Source organism: Coregonus clupeaformis, chromosome 29 (assembly GCF_020615455.1).
Source record: "Coregonus clupeaformis isolate EN_2021a chromosome 29, ASM2061545v1, whole genome shotgun sequence".
NCBI lineage: Eukaryota > Metazoa > Chordata > Actinopteri > Salmoniformes > Salmonidae > Coregonus > Coregonus clupeaformis.
In genome coordinates, this window is record NC_059220.1 from 1,638,252 (window position 1) to 1,665,132 (window position 26,881).

The 26,881-nt window shown below is 45.6% G+C and overlaps 1 protein-coding gene across 1 annotated transcript in view; it reads left to right on the top strand.

The window, feature by feature from the left end:
• Positions 1-953: 953 nt before the first annotated feature.
• LOC123482192 (pleckstrin homology domain-containing family D member 1-like) overlaps positions 954-26,881 on the top strand; it is a 31,811-nt gene continuing 5,883 nt past the window's right edge. Inside the window, exons 1-11 of the mRNA XM_045208994.1 lie at positions 954-1,042; positions 1,544-1,703; positions 11,969-12,062; positions 12,614-12,703; positions 15,411-15,487; positions 16,938-17,029; positions 17,750-17,897; positions 18,727-18,820; positions 18,927-19,093; positions 20,581-20,623; positions 20,765-20,854. Coding sequence (XP_045064929.1) covers positions 1,000-1,042; positions 1,544-1,703; positions 11,969-12,062; positions 12,614-12,703; positions 15,411-15,487; positions 16,938-17,029; positions 17,750-17,897; positions 18,727-18,820; positions 18,927-19,093; positions 20,581-20,623; positions 20,765-20,854 — 1,098 coding nt within the window. The 5' untranslated portion in view covers positions 954-999. The remainder of the gene's footprint in view (positions 1,043-1,543; positions 1,704-11,968; positions 12,063-12,613; positions 12,704-15,410; positions 15,488-16,937; positions 17,030-17,749; positions 17,898-18,726; positions 18,821-18,926; positions 19,094-20,580; positions 20,624-20,764; positions 20,855-26,881) is intronic.

Consider the following 26,881-nt stretch of genomic DNA (forward strand, 5'->3'; position numbering starts at 1 on the left):
TTAGAACATCAGCCTGGCCCAGATTAGGACAGCAGCCTGGCCCAGATTAGGACAGCAGCCTGGCCCAGATTAGGACAGCAGCCTGGCCCAGATTAGGACAGCAGCCTGGCCCAGATTAGGACAGCAGCCTGGCCCAGATTAGAACATCAGCCTGGCCCAGATTAGGACATCAGCCTGGCCCAGATTAGGACATCAGCCTGGCCCAGATTAGGACAGCAGCCTGGCCCAGATTAGAACATCAGCCAGGCCCAGATTAGGACGGCATGCAGATCCATATAAGCAATGAGATTTTTAAATGTAGAACTCATTATGAATGTTTACTGTCCATTAAACCCACAGTATATATGGAGACGATCCCTGGGTCTTGGAGAACACGGGGATGTGTTATTTAACTATAAATCCACGTAGCTCTCATATAGGATGGATACAGAGGCAGAAATAGATATAGATGTTAATCTCCCATCCATTAGCACACACACGCACACACGCACGCACGCACACACACACACGCATTCCCTAAATCTGCATATATGCTGCAACACTGGCTGTAACCATGCAGATGTATACATCTGTAACAGGAAATATACACACAACATACCGTGCTCTCCATTTGACTATGTAGCATGCTCTTTGCTAGAAAGTAGAGTGCGTGTTCTTGTCGAGCAGCATCAGCTTACACTCCTACGGGCTCCCTGCTCTAAAGTAGTGCACTAGGGTGCCATTTGGGATGCACGCTTTTCCCTCTACAGGAAGCTGCACTACACTAATCTGAATAAGAGATTTGACTGGCCTGCCTGTCTGGCTCAGAGGGAGAGGATGACAGGGATGTATTGACCTTGCAACAGATTTACTAAAACTCGTTTCTAAAGCCTCTGCCTCTCTCTATCTCTGTCTCCCTCACTCTCTCTCTCTCTCTCTCTCTCGCTCTCTCTCCTGCCCTCCCCCCAACCGTCTCTCCATCCCTCCTCTCCTCTCCGTCCAGTAGTCTGCCTCCAGCTGATGCCCGTATTGGCAGCTTCATCATTCCACCCCGCTGAGTTTGGTATTGGGATTTGTTTGTTACTTTGTCTGTGAGTGTGTGTTGTGTCCACAAGTGTGTGTGTGTACGTGTCTGTCAGTGTGTGTGTGTTATTGTGTGTGTGTGTGTTATTGGGTGTGTGTGTGTGTGTACGTGTCTGTCAGTGTGTGTTTGTGTGTGTTATTGGGTGTGTGTGTGTTATTGTGTTTGTGTGTGTTATTGGGTGTGTGTGTGTGTGTACGTGTCTGTCAGTGTGGGTGTGTGTTATTGTGTGTGTGTGTTATTGTGTGTGTGTGTGTTATTGGGTGTGTGTGTGTTATTGTGTGTGTGTGTGTGTGTTATTGTGTGTGTGTGTGTGTGTGTGTTATTGGGTGTGTGTGTGTGTGTTATTGGGTGTGTGTGTGTGTGTGTTATTGTGTGTGTGTGTGTTATTGTGTGTGTGGCTGATCTGTGTGTACTTCCTAGTTCCCCCATTTCTGTTTTGTGTTCCATTGATATTTTGTCCTCCTCCCCACCCCCCTGTAGCGATGTTCTCCTCGTCGTCCAAACCCTCTTTATTCTCCCCCTGGACCTCCATGGACAGACAGACAGACTCTGAAGTGCTGGACATTAGCACCAAGGTGCAGCTGCATGGGGTGCTCTGGAAGAGGCCTTTCGGACGGCCCTCCGCCAAGTGGTCCCGCAGGTAGGGTCTGCCTAGTTAATCCCACCTAGCAGCAGTTAGGGTCTGGCATGGTGACACAAGGACTGGCAGTGTGTATAGAAGAGGGAAATGAATGACAATGTTAACGCAGGTTTACAGATGCACAATTTTAATCATGTACAAAAAAAAGGGCATTTTACACAACAGCATAATCCCTGTTAAAATCAGGTTAAAGCTCTCTGGAGGACTGTTTAATGTGAGATAGCTGACATGTTAAAGTGCTCCATTACAATGTAATGTACTGTTTGCTATTATTGTACCTGCAGAACCTTTTCCACATTTTGTTGTGTTACGAAGTGGGATTAAAATGGATTTAATTTTCATTTTTTGTCAACGATCTACACAAAAAACTCTAAATGTCAAATTGGAAGAACAATTCTAACATTTTGTAAAAAAATAAAATATATGAAAAATAAAACACTAATATGTCTTGATTAGATAAGTGTTCATCCCCCTCATTACATGTTAGAGTCAGCTTTGGCGTTGGAGTCTTTCTGAGTTAGCAAATTATTCTTTAAAAAATTCTTCAAGCTCTGTCAAGTTGGTTGTTGATCATTGCTAGACAGCCATTTTTTCAAGTCTTGCCATAGATTTTCAAGCTGGTTTAAGTCAAAACTGTAACTAGGATTTAACTAGGAGTGTCTGTTGGAAAGCAGACTAGGATTTTGCCTGTGCTTTTTAATCAACAAAAAAAAAACTCATAACATGATGCAGCCTCTCCGGCAACTGGGCTGCTGTGGGATCGACCTCTTCCAAGTTCAGTTCAGTTTGTCCCAAAATGGCACCCTATTCTCTGTAGTGTACTACTTATGACCGGAACCATGATAAAGCTCACAGTCAAACCCTTGGCTCAGAGCCATAATGATTTTTCCCCCACTACAGTAAGTGCTTTCTATGATCAACAATATAGTGCAAAGAACAATCTAGTCCTGTTTCTCATAGGATCCCCACACAGCACTTAGCCTTAGACAGCGGAACACTAAAGTATCAAATCAATAAAACATTCCACGCGATATCGGCATGAACAAAGACACCATAGCTGATGTGCAGATACTGCTTACAGAAAGTATTCACACCCCTTGACTTTTTCCACATTTTGTTGTGTTACAGCCTGACATTGAACATCCCTTTGAGCATGGTGAAGTCATTAATTACACTTTGGATGGTGTATCAATACACCCAGTCACTACAAAGATACAGGCATCCTTCCTAACTCAGTTGCTGAAGAGGAAGGAAACCGCTCAGGGATTTCACCACAAGGTGTTTTTTTTTTTTTTTGGAGTTTTTCCTAGCCACCGTGCTTCTACATCTGCATTGCTTGCTGTTTGGGATTTTAGGCTGGGATTCTGTATAGCACTTTGTGACATCTGCTGATGTAAAAAGGGCTTTATAAATACAATTTGATTGATTGATTGATTGATTGATTGATTGAAGGCCAATGGTGACTTTAAAACAGTTACAGAGCTTAATGGCTGTGATAGGAGAAAACTGAGGATGGATCCAAAACATTGTAGTTACTCCACAATACTAACCTAATTGACAGAGTGAAAAGAAATAAGCTTGTACAGAATAAAAATATTCCAAAACATGCATCTGGTTTGCAACAAGGCACCAAAGTAATACTGCAAAAAATGTGGCAAAGCAATTCACTTTTTGTGCTCTATTCAAAGTGTTATGTTTGGGGCAAATCTAACCACTCTTCATATTGTCAAGCAAGGTGGTGGCTGCATCATGTTATGGGTATGCTTGTCATCAGCAAGGACTAGGGAGTTTTTTAGGATAAAAAGAAACAGAATAGAGCTAAGCACAGGAAAAATCCTAGAGGAAAGGCTGAGATGGCACACCTGTATTTGGGGAGTTTCTCCTATTCTTCTCTGCAGATCCTCTCAAGCTCTGTCAGGTTGGATGGGGAGCGTCGCTGCACAGCTATTTTCAGGTCTCTCCAGAGATGTTCGATCAGGTTCAAGTCCGGGCTCTGGCTGGGCACTCAAGGACATTCAGAGACTTGTCCCGAAGCCACTCCTGCGTTGTCTTGGCTGTGTGCTTAGGGTTGTTGTCCTGTTGGAAGGTAAACCTTCACCCCAGTCTGAGGTCCTGAGCGCTCTGGAGCAGGTTTTCATCAAGGATCTCTCTGTACTTTGCTCTGTTAATCTTTCCCTCAATCCTGACTAGTCTTCCAGTCCCTGCCGCTGAAAAACATACCCACAGCATGATGCTGCCACCACCATGGCAAACTTCAAGCAGGCTGTCATGTGCCTTTTACTGAGGAGTGGCTTCCGTCTGGCCACTCTACCATAAAGGCCTGATTGGTGGAGTGCTGCAGTGATGGTTGTCCTTCTGGAAGGTTCTCCCATCTCCACAGAGGAACTCTAGAGTTCTGTCAGAGTGACTATCGGGTTCTTGGTCACCTCCCTGACCAAGGCCCTTCTCCCCCGATTGCTCAGTTTGGCCGGGCGGCCAGCTCTAGGAAGAGCCTTGGTGGGTCCAAGCTTCTTCCATTTAAGAATGATGGAGGCCACTGTGTTCTTGGGGACCTTCAATGCTGCAGATATTTTTTGGTACCCTTCCCCAGATCTGTGTCTCGACACAATCCTGTCTCAGAGCTCTACGGACAATTCCTTCGACCTCATGGCTCGGTTTTTGCTCTGACATGCACTGTCAACTTTGGGACCTTATATAGACAGGTGTGTGCCTTTCCAAATCATGTCCAATCAATTGAATTTACCACAGGTGGACTCCAATCAAGTTTTAGAAACAGCTCAAGGATGATCAGTAGAAACAGGATGCACCTGAGCTCAACTTCAAGTGTCATAGCAAAGGCTCTGAATACTTATATACCTGGTGCTGGTGCTGGTCCTGGTCCTGGTGCTGGTCCTGGTCCTGGTCCTGGTGCTGGTCCTGGTCCTGGTCCTGGTGCTGGTCCTGGTCCTGGTCCTGGTCCTGGTGCTGGTCCTGGTGCTGGTCCTGGTCCTGGTCCTGGTCCTGGTGCCAAAGGGTTGCACATTTTGTTTTTTGCCCTAGCACTCACATACCTTATTCAATTGAAAGGCTGGATGATGAGTTGTTTAATCAAGGGTGTGAGTGTTAGGGCAGAAACCAGGAAACACTGAACAAAGAGTGGGATGATGATGATGATGATGATGGTGATGCAATGGCATTGTATTAGCAGTGGGCTAATAAACAAAATACCAAAAGAAGCGTTTTTGTTGTTGTAAATCATCCCTTTCGTAGCACCTTCCACTTCGATTCAGGAAAGCTGTGTCGAGTAACTTTTGCTCCATGGCCTCCACATCCTGGACAGTATTCAGCCCCCTCAGATTACCACGGTCAGCCCCCTCAGATTACCACTGTCAGCCCCCTCAGATAGTGCTGCTGTCACTGTGTTACCACGGTCAGCCCCCTCAGATAGTGCTGCTGTCGCTATGTTACCCCCGGTCCCCCTCAATAGTGCTGCTGTCGCTATGTTCCCCGTCAGCCCCCTCAGATTACCACGTCAGCCCCCTCAGAACCCCCTCATTACCACTCAGCCCCTCAGATTCCACTCCCCTCTATCTGCCTCTCTGTTCTTATCAGCCCCTTCTTCATCCGTGTCTCAGTCCGACTGCGATCAGAAGACTCCGCTGCCTTTTTAGTTTGATCTGGGCTCTTCATGTACTGTGAAAGAAAACATCATTAAGTATTTAGGCTACTGATCCAGTGCAACCTTTAACCAAGGACTCCATGACCCTTAGCTGGTTAGGTTCAACCTTTTGGGCCATGTCAACCCATGGTCTAGTATTTTCATCCACCAATTGTGCAAGTTCTCCCACTTAAAAAATAAAGGCCTGTAATTTTCATCCGATACTCAATATCACAGACAAAATAAAAAATTTCAAATCACTGTAGGATTTTTGTGATTTATTTAAATTGATTATAGTATTTGGTCAATAACAAATTTTATCAATACTTTTTAATCCCTTTATTTACACATTTTTTCTTCCCAATTTTCACACACTGTTGCTGTTATTTTGGCCCATTCCTCCACTGCAGATCTCCTCTAGAGCAGTGATGTTTTTGGGGCTGTCGCTGTTGCACCCAGACTTTCCTCCCCATTTTCTATTTGATCTAACTGTGGCTCCAGGACTTGAAATCTTCTTCCCAACACTCCTTCGTTCCCGATTGTGTTTGGGATCTTGTCATGCTCCCGTTTCATCTTCAATGCCCTTCTATAGGGGGTTTTCACTCAAAATCTCCCGATACATCCCCATTATCTTTCCTTTACCCGGATCAGTCTCTTGGTCCCTTTGCAAAAAACAGCCCCAAAGCATGATGTTTCCACCCCCATGCTTCACAGTAGGTATGGTGTTCTTTGGATGCAACTCAGCGTTCTTTGTCCTCAAAACACAGTTAGTTTTTACCAAAAAAGTTCTATTTTGGTTTCATCTACCATATACATTCTCCCAATCCTCTTCTGATCATCCAATCACTCTACAAACTTCAGACGGCCTGACATCTACTGCCTAAGCAGGGTTCACGTCTGCACTGCAGGTTTGAGTCCTGGTTTTCTACTGATGGTCTTTTTACTTTGGTCCCAGCTCTCTCTCTTACTAGGTCCCCCGTGTGGTTCTGGGATTTTTGCTCACCGTTCTTGTGATCATTTTTACCCCACGGGTCTATCTTGTGACCCCAGATCGGGGGAGATTATCAGTGGTCTTGTATGTCTTCCATTTTCCCTAATAATTGCTCCCACAGTTGATTTCTTCAAATCAAGCTGCTTACCTTTGCAGATTCAGTCTTCCCAGCCTGGTGCAGGTCTACAATTTTGTTTCTGGTGTCTTTTCTCTTTTCTTCCATGTGGAGTTTGGAGTGTGACTGTTTTAGGTTTTGACTTCTTTTATGCTGATACAGTTCACAGGTGCCATTAATACAGGTAGCGTGGAGGCAGAGAGCCTCTTAAATAAGAGTTACAGGTCTGTGAGACCAGAAATCTTGCTTGTTTGTAGGTACCAATACTTATTTTCCACCATACTTTCAAATAAATTCATTATCCACAATGTGATTTTCAGGAAAAAAAAAATCTCAATTTATCTGTCATAGTTGGCGTGTCCTATGATAAATTACAGCCTCTCATCTTTTTAAGTGGGAGGTTCACTTGGTCTACTAAATACTTTCTTTCCCCTGTTTTTCCCACCCAATTCTGATTATTTTTTCCACTAATTGTATTTTACCAATCGATCTTTTGTCTATAATTCGGCTGCCTGTGTAACACAAATACCCATTACCATTTCTTCTGTGTTAATACAGTAACCTTATTCTTTACCTATTTTTTTTTCATTTAGACTATTTTAATATTTTTACCATTCAAATCATTCAAGATCATATTTAATTTAAGAGAACTCACCCACTGATTTGCCTTTTCTTCTCTCAAAAATCTGCGCCTGACAGATCTTGTGTGGTTTTTTTTTCCTGGTGTGTCCTTGCCACCACCCAGACCCCCCCATCTGTCAGAACTTGCTCTCCCCCTCAATCTACCTCTCAGTTACTTCCAATAACTACAGGCAGGCGTGTGATGAGATGCTGGAGAAGCTTTGATGGATTCAGTGCCTACAGAGTAATATAGAGAAGAATGCAATTTGAATTTATGTATTCTTTACTTTCAAATATTCTAGTCCCCTGTAGCTCTTGTCATGGCGCTTGCACCCAGGGTTGTGGGTTCTTTCCCACGGCGCTACTTTTCATTCTTATATGTAAATTTAACAGAGTCATTACAATAAACACCCTTTACACACTCCATATGCTATTTACATTTCATCTTTCTTTCTTTCCCATGCCAGTATTTGATATTTTTTGTGTGTGTAACTGGGGTTACCTTGTTGTCAGTGGTCATACCTTCCTGTGTGGTGGTAGTGGGGTTACCTTGGTAACATGTCGTGTTATACCTTCCTGTGTGGTGGTAATGGGGTTACCTTGGTAACATGTCAGAGTGGTTATACCTTCCTGTCTGGTGGTAATGGGGTTACCTTGGTAACATGTCAGAGTGGTCACCTTTCCTGTCTGGTGGTAATGGGGTTACCTTGGTAACATGTCAGAGTGGTCATACCTTCCTGTGTGGTGGTAATGGGGTTACCTTGGTAACATGTCAGAGTGGTCATACCTTCCTGTCTGGTGGTAATGGGGTTACCCTTGGTAACATGTCAGAGTGGTCATACCTTCCTGTCTGGTGGTAATGGGGTTACCTTGGTAACATGTCAGAGTGGTCATACCTTCCTGTGTGGTGGTAATGGGTTACCTTGGTAACATGTCAGAGTGGTCATACCTTCCTGTGTGGTGGTAATGGGGTTACCTTGGTAACATGTCAGAGTGGTCATACCTTCCTGTGTGGTGGTAATGGGGTTACCTTGGTAACATGTCAGAGTGGTCATACCTTCCTGTGTGGTGGTAATGGGGTTACCTTGGTAACATGTCAGAGTGGTCATACCTTCCTGTGTGGTGGTAATGAGTTTCCTTGGTAACATGTCAGAGTGGTCATACCTTCCTGTGTGGTGGTAATGAGTTTCCTTGGTAACATGTCAGAGTGGTCATACCTTCCTGTGTGGTGGTAATGGGGTTACCTTGGTAACATGTCAGAGTGGTCACACCTTCCTGTCTGGTGGTAATGGGGTTACCTTGGCAACATGTCAGAGTGGTCATACCTTCCTGTGTGGTGGTAATGGGGTTACCTTGGTAACATGTCAGAGTGGTCATACCTTCCTGTGTGGTGGTAATGGGTTACCTTGGTAACATGTCAGAGTGGTCCCGTATACAACAGGAGTTCCCTGATCCTGGTGCAGAATACACAGGGTTTCTCCCTCCCCATATTGACTGATACCATTCAACTCAATAATAAAAAAAGACAATACAAGTAAAAGTTGTGTCTAGTAAAATTGTAATGCCGAGTGCCAGGACTTTCTCCATTCAGAGACCTCAGTATCAAGCCCGTCTGTCAGAGTGCCAGGTCTCTCTCCATTACGAATCTTCCCATTCAGAGACCTCAGTATCAAGCCCTCAGTCTCTCTCCATTCGACCTCTGTATCAACCCCCGTCTGTCAGTCTGGCTCCATACATGTTTCTGTGAACACATAGTCACTGTTCTGTTACCAAAGGCAGTTAGGATAGGTGATATCTGACAAACAAACATATACTATGTTGAAGTTTGAACAGGTCAGACTAAACCTGCCTAATTCTGGTCTCCCCATCCACAACCGTTGGTTAGCAGGCAAGAGGTGAGGCTGGTGGAACCAACCTGATCGCTGCGTTGACCTTTCCATTTCTCTTCAGATATCATAAAATGTGAAGTGAAATAGAATGGTGAACACAGTGATCAGGCTGGTTCCACCAGGCTAGGTTATGCCCTGGACATTATATGGTGAACCCAGTGATCAGGCTGGTTCCACCAGGCTAGGTTATGCCCTGGACATTATATGGAGAACCCAGTGATCAGGCTGGTTCCCACCAGGCTAGGTTATGCCCTGGACATTATATGGAGAACCCAGTGATCAGGCTGGTTCCCACCAGGCTAGGTTATGCCCTGGACATTATATGCATCTAAGAAGTAGAAAATAAGCAACAAATAATGTCAGTTTACATAAATGACGTTTCACAATTGGGTTATCAAATGTATCAAAGTAATGAAGTGGTTTGTCTTCTGTAATTGTACAATTTGAGACTGTGAAAGCTGTTGCTGCTGACAGGTGAAGGTTGCTGGCCGGACACTTATAGGAGCACTCACAGCGAGGTCATGTCTGCGTGATGCTGATCATAGGGAATGCTCACAGCGAGGTCATGTCTGCGTGATGCTGATCATAGAGAATGCTCACGCGAGTCATGTCGCGTGATGCTGATCCCATGGGAATGCTCACAGCGAGGTCATGTCTGCGTGATGCTGATCATAGGGAATGCTCACAGCGAGGTCATGTCTGCGTGATGCTAATCATAGGGAATGCTCGCAGCGAGGTCGTGTCTGCGTGATGCTGATCATAGGGAATGCTCACAGCGAGGTCATGTCTGCGTGATGCTGATCATAGGGAATGCTCACAGCGAGGTCATGTCTCGTGATGCTGATCATAGGGAATGCTCTCAGCGAGGTCATGTCTGCGTGATGCTGATCATAGGGAATGCTCACAGCGAGGGTCATGTCTGCGTGATGCTGATCATGGGAATGCTCACAGCGAGGTCATGTCTGCGTGATGCTGATCATAGGGAATGCTCACAGCGAGGTCATGTCTGCGTGATGCTGATCATAGGGAATGCTCACAGCGAGGTCATGTCTGCGTGATGCTGATCATAGGGAATGCTCACAGCGAGGTCATGTCTGCGTGATGCTGATCATAGGAATGCTCACAGCGAGGTCATGTCGCGTGATGCTGATCATAGGAATGCTCACAGCGAGGTCATGTCTGCGTGATGCTGATCGCGGGAATGCTCACAGCGAGGTCATGTCTGCGTGATGCTGATCATAGGGAATGCTCACAGCGAGGTCATGTCTGCGTGATGCTGATCATAGGGAATGCTCACAGCGAGGTCATGTCTGCATGATGCTGATGAGGTACTCCCTCGCTGGTCTTCTCTATGCTGCATGTTCAGCTGCAAACTGGACATCTCTGGAACAACTGTAGCAGGCAATCTGATGAAGTGGTGTTGCCAGCCAATTGGTAAATTGCATTTTGTTCTAAAGGAAGGACAAAGCTTTTTGTTAATGCACTTCACAACCAAAACGACTCTACTAGTTGTATCTTCTTTGCTGGGGAATTAACCTACTAGTTTGTCAAACCGGGTAATTTTTTTCTATGGGGTTGTCTCAGCTCTTATTGCGGGACTTTGACTATCCCCTTTCATTGATCCACAATCCACAGGTGGACAGTGCAATATGAATGTCTAATAGGCTACACAATACTGTAGTAGGTTGACTGGTAAAGCTTAATGTGGCTCATTTCACAGTGCTTTCAGAGACATGCAATATCAGGTATAACGCTAATATTGTAAACTCGTCACAGTTGTGTTCTGTGGGTGTCACGGAGTAGACTGATACCTCATTTCATTGATCCACAATCCATAGTGGAGGCTGTACAGTGAAATATAAGTATGCCCCAAAAGCAAATTCTGAAGTGTAATCCATCACAGTGTGATTCTTTTTGTTGTCTTGCCAAATTAGCTAATTATTGTCTTTTGTTGAATTTATATAACAACATTCCAAACTTGTTTAGCATTATCTAGTCCAAATATGGCATCATTCCACTATTGGTATCCATTTGCATCACTTTCAATTAGGGACTTCTATGATGAAGGCGAACTGCAAATTCCTCTATTGTGGCTGACCCGTATCGATGCCACAATAGGCCGTTTTCAAAGGGATTAGTAGTTTTTTAGGGACAGTCGCTCTTTAAACCTTTTCTGGTCAATCAGTTCTAACAAGCTGAGTTTAACCAGCTCAATCATTTAACACAGTATTTATTTTATTTCAGTTAGTGTAGGAGGCAAAGTTTCTAATTTTAGTTTCGTATTTGGGTTAGTTTCAACAAAGACAGTACAGTTTGAATATAGGCAGAAACTGCTTCTCCAATAGAAATCCCTGATCAAGCTTGCAGACGATGTTGACTATCTAAGCTCATGGGCAGAAACACCTCATCAGGTCTAACGGCGGTGTGGGTTAGCTAGTAATCCTCTGTCAGACTCTGCTGGTCAAATGTAAGACTTGGTGGTGTGGGTTCGCTAGCAAACCTCTGTCAGAAAACCTCTGTCAGCAAACCTCTGTCATACTGCTGGTATGACTTGATAGCGGTGGTTAGCTAGTAAGCGAGTCAAGACAAGTAAAAGTACACATAGTTATCCAGAATGATTGAGTCAGGATGCAGTCTATAGGCTGCTGCTTGCCTGTTTGTTTACCTACATAGTTATCCAGAATGATTGAGTCAGGATGCAGTCAACGGGCTGCTGCTTGCCTGTTTGTTTACCTACATAGTTATCCAGAATGATTGAGTCAGGATGCAGTCTATAGGCTGCTGCTTGCCTGTTTGTTTACCTACATAGTTATCCAGAATGATTGAGTCAGGATGCAGTCAACGGGCTGCTGCTTGCCTGTTTGTTTACCTACATAGTTATCCAGAATGATTTGAGTCAGGATGCAGTCACTCGGGCTGCTGCTTGCCTGTTTGTTTACCTCACTCTCTTTTAGCCTTGTGTTGCCGTACCTCTTTTTCCTCTAGCTAATGACACGTTCTCCATCCTCCCAGATTCTTTATCATCAAGGAGAGTTTCCTGCTCTACTATGCCGAGAATGAGAAGAGGAGCTTCGAGACCAACAGATACTTTAATATCCACCCCAAGGTGAGCCTTAGTCAACATGGTGCCACGTGTTAACCTCAAAATCAAATCAAACCAAATCAAATTTTATTGGTCACATGCGCCGAATACAACAGGTGCAGACATTACAGTGAAATGCTTACTTACAGCCCTTAACCAACAGTGCATTTATTTTTAACGAAAAAAGTAAAAATAAAACAACAACTAAAAAAGTGTTGAGAAAAAAAGAGCAGAAGTAAAATAAAGTGACAGTAGGGAGGCTATATATACAATAAAATAAAGTGACAGTAGGGAGGCTATATATACAGGGGGTACCGGTGCAGGAGTCAATGTGCGGGGGCACCTGCTAGTTGAGGTAGTTGAAGTAATATGTACATGTGGGTAGAGTTAAAGTGACTATGCATAAATAATTAACAGAGTAGCAGCAGCGTAAAAAGGTCTGCGATATTGTCACAATATATCTCACATGCATATGTTGTGTCCTGCTGTCTGCGATTATCTTCTCTACATATACCCCCGTTTTTATTTTATTTTGTTTTATTTATCCTGTTGTCCAATGTGTCTGTCTGTCTCAGGGTGTGATCCCGTTAGGAGGCTGTGTTGTGGATCCTAAGGAAGACCAAGGCATGCCTTTCGCCATGGTTATAAATCACGAGGACTTCACTGTAAGCACTTAGTCGTACTGTTGCTTTAATAATAGATATTTGAAATCTGCATCTCTATATTATTAGGCATTTACTGTATATGTCGTGATGATGCTGTAGTGTGATGTATGTTACTGTATATTACCATGTGATGATGCTGTAGTGTGATGTATGTTACTGTATATTACCATGTGATGATGCTGTAGTGTGATGTATGTTACTGTATATGTCGTGATGATGCTGTAGTGTGATGTATGCTACTGTTTATTAGCATGTGATGATGCTGTAGTGTGATGTATGCTACTGTATATGTCGTGATGATGCTGTAGTGTGATGTATGCTACTGTTTATTAGCATGTGATGATGCTGTAGTGTGATGTATGCTACTGTATATGTCGTGATGATGCTGTAGTGTGATGTATGCTACTGTTTATTAGCATGTGATGATGCTGTAGTGTGATGTATGCTACTGTATATGTCGTGATGATGCTGTAGTGTGATGTATGCTACTGTATATTAGCATGTGATGATGCTGTAGTGTGATGTATGTTACTGTATATGTCGTGATGATGCTGTAGTGTGATGTATGTTACTGTATATGTCGTGATGATGCTGTAGTGTGATGTATGCTACTGTATATGTCGTGATGATGCTGTAGTGTGATGTATGCTACTGTATATTAGCATGTGATGATGCTGTAGTGTGATGTATGTTACTGTATATGTCGTGATGATGCTGTAGTGTGATGTATGTTACTGTATATTACCATGTGATGATGCTGTAGTGTGATGTATGCTAATGTATATGTCGTGATGATGCTGTAGTATGATGTATGTTACTGTATATTACCATGTGATGATGCTGTAGTGTGATGTATGTTACTGTATATGTCGTGATGATGCTGTAGTGTGATGTATGTTACTGTATATGTCGTGATGATGCTGTAGTGTGATGTATGCTACTGTATATTAGCATGTGATGATGCTGTAGTGTGATGTATGTTACTGTATATGTCGTGATGATGCTGTAGTGTGATGTATGTTACTGTATATATCGTGATGATGCTGTAGTGTGATGTATGCTACTGTATATGTCGTGATGATGCTGTAGTGTGATGTATGCTACTGTATATGTCGTGATGATGCTGTAGTGTGATGTATGCTACTGTATATGTCGTGATGATGCTGTAGTGTGATGTATGCTACTGTATATTAGCATGTGATGATGCTGTAGTGTGATGTATGCTACTGTATATGTCGTGATGATGCTGTAGTGTGATGTATGCTACTGTATATGTCGTGATGATGCTGTAGTGTGATGTATGCTACTGTATATTAGCATGTGATGATGCTGTAGTGTGATGTATGCTACTGTATATTAGCATGTGATGATGCTGTAGTGTGATGTATGCTACTGTATATGTCGTGATGATGCTGTAGTGTGATGTATGCTACTGTATATGTCGTGATGATGCTGTAGTGTGATGTATGCTACTGTATATTAGCATGTGATGATGCTGTAGTGTGGTGTATGCTACTGTTTATTAGCATGTGATGATGCTGTAGTGTGATGTATGCTACTGTATATGTCGTGATGATGCTGTAGTGTGATGTATGCTACTGTATATGTCGTGATGATGCTGTAGTGTGATGTATGCTACTGTATATTAGCATGTGATGATGCTGTAGTGTGATGTATGCTACTGTATATGTCGTGATGATGCTGTAGTGTGATGTATGCTACTGTATATGTCGTGATGATGCTGTAGTGTGATGTATGCTACTGTATATGTCGTGGATGATGCTGTAGTGTGATGTATGCTACTGTATATTAGCATGTGATGATGCTGTAGTGTGATGTATGCTACTGTTTATTAGCATGTGATGATGCTGTAGTGTGATGTATGCTACTGTTTATTAGCATGTGATGATGCTGTAGTGTGATGTATGCTACTGTATATGTCGTGATGATGCTGTAGTGTGATGTATGCTACTGTATATGTCGTGATGATGCTGTAGTGTGATGTATGCTACTGTATATGTCGTGATGATGCTGTAGTGTGATGTATGCTACTGTTTATTAGCATGTGATGATGCTGTAGTGTGATGTATGCTACTGTATATGTCGTGATGATGCTGTAGTGTGATGTATGTTACTGTATATTACCATGTGATGATGCTGTAGTGTGATGTATGCTACTGTATATGTCGTGATGATGCTGTAGTGTGATGTATGCTACTGTTTGTGATAAAAAATAAATTACATTTCTAGTCATTAGCATCAGTGCATACATTTTCATACTTTTTTTTTGTTCGTACTGGTCTCCCCGTGGGAATCGAACCCACAACCCTGGCGTTGTAAGCGCCATGCTCTACCAACTGAGTCGCATGGGACGTATGCATGATGTGATGATAATGTATGCTACTGTATATTACCATGTGATGATAATGTATGCTACTGTATATTACCATGTGATGATAATGTATGCTGCTGTATATTACCATGTGATGATAATGTATGCTACTGTATATTACCATGTGATGATAATGTATGCTACTGTATATTACCATGTGATGATAATGTATGCTACTGTATATTACCATGTGATGATAATGCATGCTACTGTATATTACCATGTGATGATAATGTATGCTACTGTATATTACCATGTGATGATAATGTATGCTACTGTTTATTACCATGTGATGATGCTCTATTATTCCCTCAGGGTGACATCGTCCTGGCTGCAGAGAATGAGGCAGAACAAAACCAGTGGCTGGAGATGCTGCAAGAGTCTGGCAAAGTGTGAGTCACTATTTACTACCCACTGCCTCTTTAAATCTAGCTGTACACACTGCCTCTTTAAATCTAGCTGTACACAAACTACACAGAGCCTCTTTAACTCTAACTGTAAACAAACCATGCACTGTCTCTTTAAATCCAATTGACCACACTGCTTCTTTAAATCCAAATCAAATCAAATCAAATTTTATTTGCCACATGCGCCGAATACAACAGGTGCAGACATTACAGTGAAATGCTTACTTACAGCCCTTAACCAACAGTGCATTTATTTTTTAATAAAAAAGTAAAATAAAACAACAAAAAAGTGTTGAGAAAAAAAGAGCAGAAGTAAAATAAAATAACAGTAGGGAGGCTATATACAGAGGAGTACGGTGCAGAGTCAATGTCAGGGGGCACTGACTAGTTGAGGTAGTTGAGGTAATATGTACATATGGGTAGAGTTAAGCAGCGTAAAAAGATGGGGTGGGGGGTGGCTGGGGGGCAGTGCAAATAGTCCGGGTAGCCATGATTAGCTGTTTAAATCCAACTGACCACACTGCTTCTTTAAATCCAACTGACCACACTGCCTCTTTAAATCCAACTGACCACACTGCCTCTTTAAATCCAACTGACCACACTGCCTCTTTAAATCCAACTGACCACACTGCCTCTTTAAATCCAACTGACCACACTGCCTCTTTAAATCCAACTGAACACACTGCTTCTTTAAATCCAACTGACCACACTGCCTCTTTAAATCCAACTGACCACACTGCCTCTTTAAATCCAACTGACCACACTGCTTCTTTAAATCCAACTGACCACACTGCCTCTTTAAATCCAACTGACCACACTGCCTCTTTAAATCCAAGTGACCACACTGCCTCTTTAAATCCAACTGACCACACTGCCTCTTTAAATCAGACCAACACTGCCTCTTTAAATCCAACTGACCACACTGCCTCTTTAAATCCAACTGAACACACTGCTTCTTTAAATCCAACTGACCACACTGCCTCTTTAAATCCAACTGACCACACTGCCTCTTTAAATCCAACTGACCACACTGCCTCTTTAAATCCAACTGACCACACTGCCTCTTTAAATCCAACTGACCACACTGCCTCTTTAAATCCAACTGAACACACTGCTTCTTTAAATCCAACTGACCACACTGCCTCTTTAAATCCAACTGACCACACTGCCTCTTTAAATCCAAGTGACCACACTAACTGTATTATCAGGGGTAGCTGGGGTTAAGTCTATAAGTCTACCTCTAAGTAAAGGGTCCATCTCAGAGTGGGGCTTTAGTCTCCTCAGACATGTATAGGGGAGCTGCCCAGGTCTGCAATTGTATAGTAGAATATGTGACCTACTGTTGTATAGTATTGGTGGTGATCACGCTGTATAAAACCTATGTGACCACGCGGTGTATTAAACCTGTTAAACACGTAGTGTCTAAAACCTCCAGCACCTGGAAGAACGCCCAACTGGGAGAAGCCATGATAGAGAGCCTGGAGGCCCAGGGACTGCAGCTGGCCAAGGAGAAGCAGGAGTATCTGGGTAAGAAGAGGGGGCTGGGGACGGGGTCAGGGCTGGGATGGGCTGGGAGAAGCCATGATAGAGAGCCTGGAGGCCCAGGGACTGCAGCTGGCCAAGGAGAAGCAGGAGTATCTGGGTAAGAAGAGGGACTGTGGAGGCATGGGGAGGAAGGAGGCATGGGGCCTGGTTCAGGGGGAGAGGAGAGAGGCTGGAGTGAGAGGGGACATGGGGAGGTATGGTTCAGGGTGGCAGTCCTGAGGGCTGGAGTGAGAGGGGACATGGGGAGGTATGGTTCAGGGTGGCAGTCCTGAGGGTCTGGGTGAGAGGGGACATGGGGAGGTATGGTTCAGGGTGGCAGTCCTGAGGGGCTGGAGTGAGAGGGGACATGGGGAGGTATGGTTCAGGGGTGGCAGTCCTGAGGGGCTGGAGTGAGAGGGGACATGGGGAGGTATGGTTCAGGGTGGCAGTCCTGAGGGGCTGGAGTGAGAGGGGACATGGGGAGGTATGGTTCAGGGTGGCAGTCCTGAGGGGCTGGAGTGAGAGGGGACATGGGGAGGTATGGTTCAGGGTGGCAGTCCTGAGGGGCTGGAGTGAGAGGGGACATGGGGAGGTATGGTTCAGGGTGGCAGTCCTGACGGGCCATAGAATGACAGTCCTTTGTTGTTTAGTTTTGATGCTAACAGTCCCACATGGAGACAATGGCCATATACAACAAGGAAACAGGCTGTTTTGTCCCTCCAGATAAGCTGATGGAGGAGACAGAAGAACTGAGCCTGCAGAGAGAACAGAAGGAGAGGCTGGAGTGTCTGAACCTGGTTCTGGAGGAGGAGAAGCAGAAGTTTGAGGAGCTGGTGATGGAGCTAAGAGGAGAACAGGAGCAGATCAAACTGTAAGAGAGAACTATGGAGAACACAAACTGTGATCTTTAACAGGAAACATTCATATTACATTCATAAATAACATACAGTAATCCCCACACACGAGCAAGAAAGATGCATTTAATACATTTAAAGTGCATTTAATATAAGACGTGTAGCTAGTATATCCATCTTTATCCACCGCGTTAACTAAAGTGCTGTGAAAACTCTTAGCCATAAGACTCTTTGATCCTCTGGTCCATCTGTTGACTCCCGAGTGGCGCAGTGGTCTAAGGCTGTGCCACTAGAGATCGCAGTGGTCTAAGGCTGTGCCACTAGAGATCGCAGTGGTCTAAGGCTGTGCCACTAGAGATCGCAGTGGTCTAAGGCTGTGCCACTAGAGATCGCAGTGGTCTAAGGCTGTGCCACTAGAGATCGCAGTGGTCTAAGGCTGTGCCACTAGAGATCGCAGTGGTCTAAGGCTGTGCCACTAGAGATCGCAGTGGTCTAAGGCTGTGCCACTCTAAGCTGTGCCACTAGAGATCCTGGTTCGAATCCAGGCTCTGTCGTAGCCGGCCGCGACCGGGAGACCCCATGGGGCGGCGCACAATTGGTCCAGGGTAGGGGAGGGAATGGCCGGCAGGGATGTAGCTCAGTTGGTAGAGCGTGGCGTTTGCAACGCCAGGGTTGTGGGTTCAATTCCCACCGGGGGCCAGTATGAAAAAAAATAATAATAATGTATGCTCTGGATAAGAGCGTCTGCTAAATGACTAAAATGTAAATGTTGTGACAGTTGGGTTTGATGCTCTCTGAACTGGTCAGTCTGGTTGCCTATTACCCTGTGCGCCGTGTTGTTGACAGGGACTTGGACGGCACAGCACAGTCTCTGAAAGGTGTGGAGTCTGAAAAAGAGGAGCTGAACAGTTTAACAACACTTCTACAGAAATCTATTGAGGTATTTTAAAATGAATTGGAGGAGAAACACACACTCAGGTACACACACACACACACACACACACACACACACACACCATTGTTACATCCATGATCTGGTCCTCCAGGAGTTGTCCCATGAGAAGCAGCGAACCCTGGAGTTGCTGAGGGAGAAGGAGCTTCCAGAGGAGGAGCAGGAGGTGCAGCCTGGTGACACTGGACTGCGATCGGAGCTGAGACACATTGAAGAGCAGATGAGGGAACTGCAGAGAGAGAAGGAGCAGGCTAAGGAGAGGTGAGAGGACCAGCGCAATGAGGAACATGGCTCTTATCTCTGTTCAGCTTCTGTGAAAAGTTCAGAAGTGCGTAAAACCTTCTCCTACCATATGAAAGACACACGAAGCAGTAAAACTGGTTAGAGAGGATCTGTCAAACCTCAGATCAGATGGAGCTGCATGTGACCGGGCCGGCTGGTCCACTTTCATAAATGTAGCATGCCTGTATCTGGTCACACCAGCTGACTGTCCTGAGGCTGCCTAAGAGTTTAATGAGGGCGAGAAACACCATTAAGGTGGAAATGTGCATTGATTTCCCAACAGCCAAACCAATGCATCGACAAGCACCAGTGAGTGGGATCAGGATGTGATGGGAAACTGGTGTTGACCAGAGGGCATGAGTGTTCTATAAAAAAAGAATGCAGTGTATCTGTCAATGGAGTGCCCCACTGCAGAGCTCCACCGTGAGGCCTACTGTGGGTATCTCTCAAGGCAGAGTCACGTTGAAGAGCCCCATGGGGGAGGCCTATTGAGGGTTTCTATCAATGAAGGGCCACACTGCAGAGCTCCACCGTGAGGCCTACTGAGGGTGTCTCTCAATGAAGGGCCTCACTGCAGAGCCTCCACCGTGAAGCCTACTGAGGTGTCTCTCAATGAAGGGCCCCACTGCAGAGCTCCACCGTGAGGCCTACTGAGGGTGTCTCTCAATGAAGGGCCTCACTGCAGAGCTCCACCGTGAGGCCTACTGAGGGTGTCTCTCAATGAAGGGCCCCACTGCAGAGCTCCACCGTGAGGCCTACTGAGGGTGTCTCTCAATGAATGGCCTCACTGCAGAGCTCCACCGTGAAGCCTACTGAGGGTGTCTCTCAATGAAGGGCCTCACTGCAGAGCTCCACCGTGAAGCCTACTGAGGGTGTCTCTCAATGAAGGGCCTCACTGCAGAGCTCCACCGTGAAGCCTACTGAGGGTGTCTCTCAATGAAGGGCCCCACTGCAGAGCTCCACCGTGAGGCCTACTGAGGGTGTCTCTCAATGAAGTGTCCCACTGCAGAGCTCCACCGTGAGGCCTACTGAGGGTGTCTCTCAATGAAGTGTCCCACTGCAGAGCTCCACCGTGAGGCCCACTGTGGTTTCACACAGGGCATTTCCTGGACATTAGGACCTACAGAACGACATTCTTCTCTCCATAACAGATCATTGTGAGCTTGTGTCTGATATTAAAATCCCCTTGGTGATAGATTTGCCTACCAAATGCATCCATTAGGTAAGAGGTTAGGTAAGTGATGTGAATGCCCGGGGCGGAAGGCTTTTTAACACTCATCCTGGTATTGACCTGCTATGGATGGGGAGCGGACTGCAGGATTGTGTTAGTGTGCACAGTACCTTTCCTCTAACTGTGTGTCTGGCAATGCGCCCGTCACAGTGTGTGTGTGTGTGTGTGTGTGTGTGTGTGTGTGCAAGGCGAGCGTGCACAGGACTGTGTGTGTGTTCTCTGGCTCCCCCCGCAGGCTAACGGAGAATGAGCAGCGTGCCACAGTTCTACGTGACTGTGTGTGTGTTCTCTGGCTCCCCCCGCAGGCTAACGGAGAATGAGCAGCGTGCCACAGTTCCACGTGACTGTGTGTGTGTTCTCTGGCTCCCCCCGCAGGCTAACGGAGAATGAGCAGCGTGCCCACAATTCTGCAACAGGAGAGAGAGTTCTACTCCTGTCAGTCCAGGACTCTACAGCAGTCCCTCACACAGCTCACTGTGGACAAGAAGCAGACCGAGGTGGAACTCAAGGTAAACCACACTGCCTCTCAAATGGCACCTTATTCCCTATAGTGCACTACCTTTGACCAGAGCTAGGGCACCCCTATTCCCTATATCAGAGCTCTCCAACTCTGTCCCAAATCTAGCGCTCCTGATTCTAATAATTAGCTGGTTGATAACTTGAATTAGGTTAGTTATAACTGGGGTTGGAGTGAACACCTGCAGTAGCGCAGCTCTCCAGGAACAGGGTTGGAGAGCCCTGCCCTAATGAGTACACTACTTTTGACCAGAGCCTCAAACACTAGCATACACATTTTGGCTAGAGCCTAATGGCACCCTATTCCCTATATAGTGCGCTACTTTTGGCCAGAGCTATGGCATCGTAAAGGCTGGCCATGGGTCATATCAACACCGTCATGTGTCTATTTGTCAATAACAGCTGGTGCGCGATGTCTAATATTAAGGTAGTCTCGAGGTATTGCTCGCCTGAGGTAGAGTATCTCATGATAAGCTGTAGACCACACTATCTACCAAGAGAGTTTTCATCTATATTTTTCGTAGCTGTCTATTTACCACCACAAACTGACGTTGGCACTAAGACCGCACTCAACGAGCTGTATAAGGCCATAAGCAAACAAGAAAATGCTCATCCAGAAGCGGCGCTCCTAGTGGCCGGGCTCTTTAATGCAGACAAACTTAAATCAGTTTTACCTCATTTATAAAAGCATGTCAAATGTGCAACCAGAGGAAAAAAAACTCTAGACCACCTTTAGTCCACACACAGAGACGCATACAAAGCTCTCCCTCACCCTCCATTTGGCAAATCTGACCATAATTCTATGCTCCTGATTCCTGCTTACAAGCAAAAACTAAAGCAGGAAGTACCAGTGACTCGCTCAATACGGAAGTGGTCATGACTACGCTATAGGACTGTTTTGCTAGCACAGACTGGAATATGTTCCGTCATTCATCCAATGGCATTGAGGAGTACACCACCTCAGTCACCGGCTTCATCAATAGGTGCATCGACGACGTCGTCCCCACAGTGACCATACGTACATATCCCAACCAGAAGCCATGGATTACAGGCAACGTCCGCACCGAGCTAAAGGCTAGAGCTGCCGCTTTCAAGGAGGGGGACACTAACCCGGACGCTTATAAGAAATCCCGTTATGCCCTCAGACGAACCTTCAAACAGGAAAAGCGTCAATACAGGACTAAGATTGAATCCTACTACACCGGCTCTGACGCTCTTTGGATGTGGCAGGGCTTGCAAACTATTACGGACTACAAAGGGAAACCCAGCCACGAGCTGCCCAGTGATGCGAGCCTACCAGACGGGCTAAATGCCTTTTATACTCGCTTTGAGGCAAGCAACAATTAAGCATGCATGAGAGCACCAGCTGTTCCGGACGACTGTGTGATCACGCTTTCCGTAGCCGATGTGTGCAAGACTTTAAACAGGTCAACATTCACAAGGCCGCGGGGCCAGACGGATTACCAGGGTGTGTACTCAGAGCATGCGCTGACCAGCTGGCAAGTGTCTTCATTGACATTTTCAACCTCTCCCTGACCGAGTCTGTAATACCTACATGTTTCAAGCAGACCACCATAGTCCCTGTGCCCAAGAATGCGAAGGTAACCTGCCTAAATGACTACCGCCCGTAGCACTCACGTCGGTAGCCATGAAGGGCTTTGAAAGGCTGTTCATGGCTCACATCAACACCATCATCCCAGAAACACTAGACCCACTCCAATTCGCATACCGCCCCAACAGATCCACAGGTGACGCAATCTCAATCGCACTCCACACTACCCTTTCCCACCTGGACAAAAGGAACACTTATGTGAGAATGCTGTCCATTGACTATAGCTCAGCGTTCAACACCATAGTGCCCACAAAGCTCATCATTAAGCTAAGGACCCTAGGACTAAACACCTCCCTCTGCAATTGGATCCTGGATTTGCTGCCAGGTGGTAAGGGTTGGCAACAACACATCTGCCACACTGATCCTCAACACGGGGGGCCCCTCAGGGGTGCGTGCTTAGTCCCCTCTACTCCCTGTTCACCCACGACTGCGTGGCCAAGCACGACTCCAACACCATCATTAAGTTTGCTGATGACACAACAGTGGTAGGCCTGATCACCGACAACGATGAGACAGCCTATAGGGAGGAGGTCAGAGACCTGGCAGTGTGGTGCCAGGACAAGAACCTCTCCCTCAATGTGAGCAAGACAAAGGAGATGATCGTGGACTACAGGAAAAGGAGTGCCAAACACGCCCCCATTAACATTGATGGGGCTGTAGTGGAGCGGGTCGAGAGTTAAGTTCCTTGGTGTCCACACCAAGACGGTCGTGAAGAGGGCACGACAACACCTTTTACCCCTCAGGAGACTGAAAAGATTTGGCATGGGTCCCCAGATCCTCAAAAGGTTCTACAGCTGCACCATCGAGAGCATCACCGCCTGGTATGGCAACTCCTCAGCATCCGACCGTAAGGCGCTACAGAGGGTAGTGCATACGGCCCAGTACATCACTGGGGCCGAGCTCCCTGCCATCCAGGACCAATATACCAGGCGGTGTCAGAGGAATGCCCTAAAATTTGTCAAAGACTTCAGCCACCCAAGTCACAGGCTGTTCTCTCTGCTACTGCACGGCAAGCGGTACCGGAGTGCCAAGTCTGGAACCAACAGGACCCTGAACAGCTTCTACCCCCCAAGCCATAAGACCACTGAATAGTTAGTTAAATAGTTAACCAAAAGCTACCCTGACTATCTGCATTGGCTACAGTTACAGTTATTCAAACAGGGCTCTAAATGAAAAATTTAATCGACCTCAAATTACCACTGGTACTCCCAACTTAAAAGTTCGGAGCACAACATGAAATTTAGGAGCACGACATGAAATTTAGGAGCACGACATTACATTTAGGAGCACCAGAAAACCAGATAGTTTGAATTTATTGACATACATACAGCCTATGCGGGCAGGCCACTGCTGTAAACTAAATTCACTGTCATGTTCGTGGAACCAGTCCTGGACAATCCTAGCCTTGTGGCATGGGGGCAAAAAAATATACTTTTGCAGATGGATACGCTGCTGCCATGAAGGGGTGCACCTGATTGGCAATGATGGTTAGATATCCTGTGGCATTCAAACGTTGCTCCACTTTTATCAAGGGGCCCAATGTGTGCCATGAAAACACACCCCACACCATCACACCATCACCACCAGCCTGCAATGTTGACACGTGGCACGATGGATGCATGTACTCCTGTGGTTTTCTTCATACCCTAGCCCTCCCATCAGCGTGAAAACAGCAGAAACCAGGATTCATCAGACCAGGCAATGTTTTTTTCAATTCTCCAGTGTCCACTGTTCTCGATCCAGAGCCCACTGCTACCGAAGTTTCTTGTTTTTTCCTCAAATAAGTGGAACTCTGTAAGGTGGTCGGCTGCCATACCCCATTCGTGTCAAGGTACGACGAATGATGCATTATTTTTGGGGGTCTTTGGACACCAATGTTGTACTGGACTGTCAGTTGACTAACTGTAGCCCGTCTGTTGTTCTGCACAACTCCTGTCAGCCTCCTTTGTCCTCTTTCCTCAGTTACCTGTGTTTGACCGCTGGTCTGCCGTTGGCTGGATGTCCTTTGGGTGGTGGGACCATCACTGGTCTGCCGTTGGCTGGATGTCCTTTGGGTGGTGGGACCATCACTGGTCTGCCGTTGGCTGGATGTCCTTTGGGTGGTGGGACCATCACTGGTCTGCCGTTGGCTGGATGTCCTTTGGGTGGTGGGACCATCACTGGTCTGCCGTTGGCTGGATGTCCTTTGGGTGGTGGGACCATCACTGGTCTGCCGTTGGCTGGATGTCCTTTGGGTGGTGGACCGTTCTTGATACACACGGGAAACTGTTGAGTGTGAAAAACCCAACAGCGTTGCAGTTCTTGACACAAACCGGTGCGCCTGGCTCCTACTACCATACCCCGTTCAAAAGCACTTACATCTTTTGTCTTGCCCATTCACCCTCTGAATGGCACACATACACAATCCATGTCTCAATTGTCTCAAGGCAAAAAAAAATCCTTCTTTAACCTGTTTCCTCCCCTTCATCTACACTGATTGAAGCGGATTTAACAGGTGACATCTATAAGGGATCATAGCCTTCACCTGGATTCACCTGGTCAGTCTACGTCATGGAAAGAGATTGGGTTGTATACTCAGTGTATAATGGGCATATATTAATTCTAGATACTTTTGAAGCACACGTTGTGTCCTAGATACTAATATGTAACACTGTGAAGACCTGAGTTCATTATAAAAGATCAAAGGTTGATAAGAATACCTGTCAATTAAATTACAAAGTCATTTGTGGAATATTAGGTTTCTACATTGTGTAAAAGCACTATTTTCCTATTGAGATGCTTTACATTGAAAAATTGTACACTGTCTCTTTAAGAACTTCAGGTTTGCGACGACAACGTGCAAGAGATCTGTCATTCATTCATTGCTATGATCATGGATCTCCTGAAGAGATCCTTCCTTTCTTTCTGTGTCCCCAAATGTTTGGACGTACCGGTAAAGTTACCAGGTTGTTAGCTAGCTAGCCAATGAGGTAACTGAACAAAGTGTGATCAAATGGTTAACGACTCGCAAGTAGTTTCCAAATTTTAAGAGGGGTCAGATCTTTTGACCTGGTTGGGCTACACAACTAGCCCTCACAGTCTCACGTCAGAATTAGACGTTCATCCATGTTCAACTTCACATTTCGAAGTGTTTAAGGTGAAGTTTAGGCATTAACTCCACATTTTTAAGGTTAGGTTAAGTTTAGGCATTAACTCCGAATGGTTAAGGTAAGGTTTGGGATAGGCTTCAAACTAAAATCTAAAAAAATTACTTTCTATCGCTGGATTGGAACTTGCAACTTTTGGAATCAGAAGCAGATGCTTACGCCTATCCACTAATGACTAAAATGTAAAATGAATACTGACTTGTATCACGGGTGACCTGGCTTGGGCTACAAGCAAGCCATTTTTGCTGTAGTAATGGTGCAATCATGACGCTATTGAATCTGCACTCGCTTTTTTTTTTCTAAGGCACTCGGGAAACAATGGTACCATGGTACAGCAAAGCCTTATCATTACAACAATTATTATCTGGGAGAATTTTGAGAATGCTCCCAAAATGAAACTCCTGGTCACACAGCTAAATATTTAGTTGCATATGCGAGGAAATAGTGCTAATCTAGAATCAGGTCCCCCCTGGTCATTAGGATCAAAAGAAAAGAGAAACCCGCACTCTGCTCAACAGTATCACTGTTGTTTATTGAAGCTTTACGTCTCTGCCTCTTGGCCTTCGTCAGAGCTTTTGTGAATGTTTGTCATTTGCACTCTTATGTAGAAGTTGCTCCACCCACATCCCTTCAAATAGGGTAAAGGAAAATAAAAATGTGTTACTAAATATAACAATGTACATTTCATGAATATTGAAGAGGAAGGGGTTGTTGAAGAGGAAGGAGACGTTGAAGAGGAAGGGGGCGTTGAAGAGGAAGGGGGCGTAGAAGAGGAAGGCGTTGAAGAGGAAGGGGGCGTAGAAGAGGAAGGGGGCGTAGAAGAGGAAGGGGCGTAGAAGAGGAAGGGGGCGTTGAAGAGAAGGGGGCATAGAAGAGGAAGGGCGTTGAAGAGGAAGGGCCATTGAGAAGAGAAGGGCCGTTGAAGAGGAAGGGCTAGAAGAGGAAGGGGCGTTGAAGAGGAAGGGGCCGTTGAAGAGGAAGGCGTAGAAGAGGAAGGGGGCGTTGAAGAGGAAGGGCGTAGAAGAGGAAGGGGGCGTAGAAGAGAAGAGGTAGAAGAGAAGGGGGCGTAGAAGAGAAGGGGCGTTGAAGAGAAGGCGTTGAAGGAAGGGGGCGTAGAAGAGAAGGGGCGTAGAAGAGGAAGGGGGCATAGAAGAGGAAGGGTGCATTGAAGAGGAAGGGGGCGTAGAAGGAAGGGCGTAGAAGAGGAAGGGACGTTAGAAGAGGAAGGGGAGCGTTGAAGAGGAAGGGGGCGTTGAAGAGGA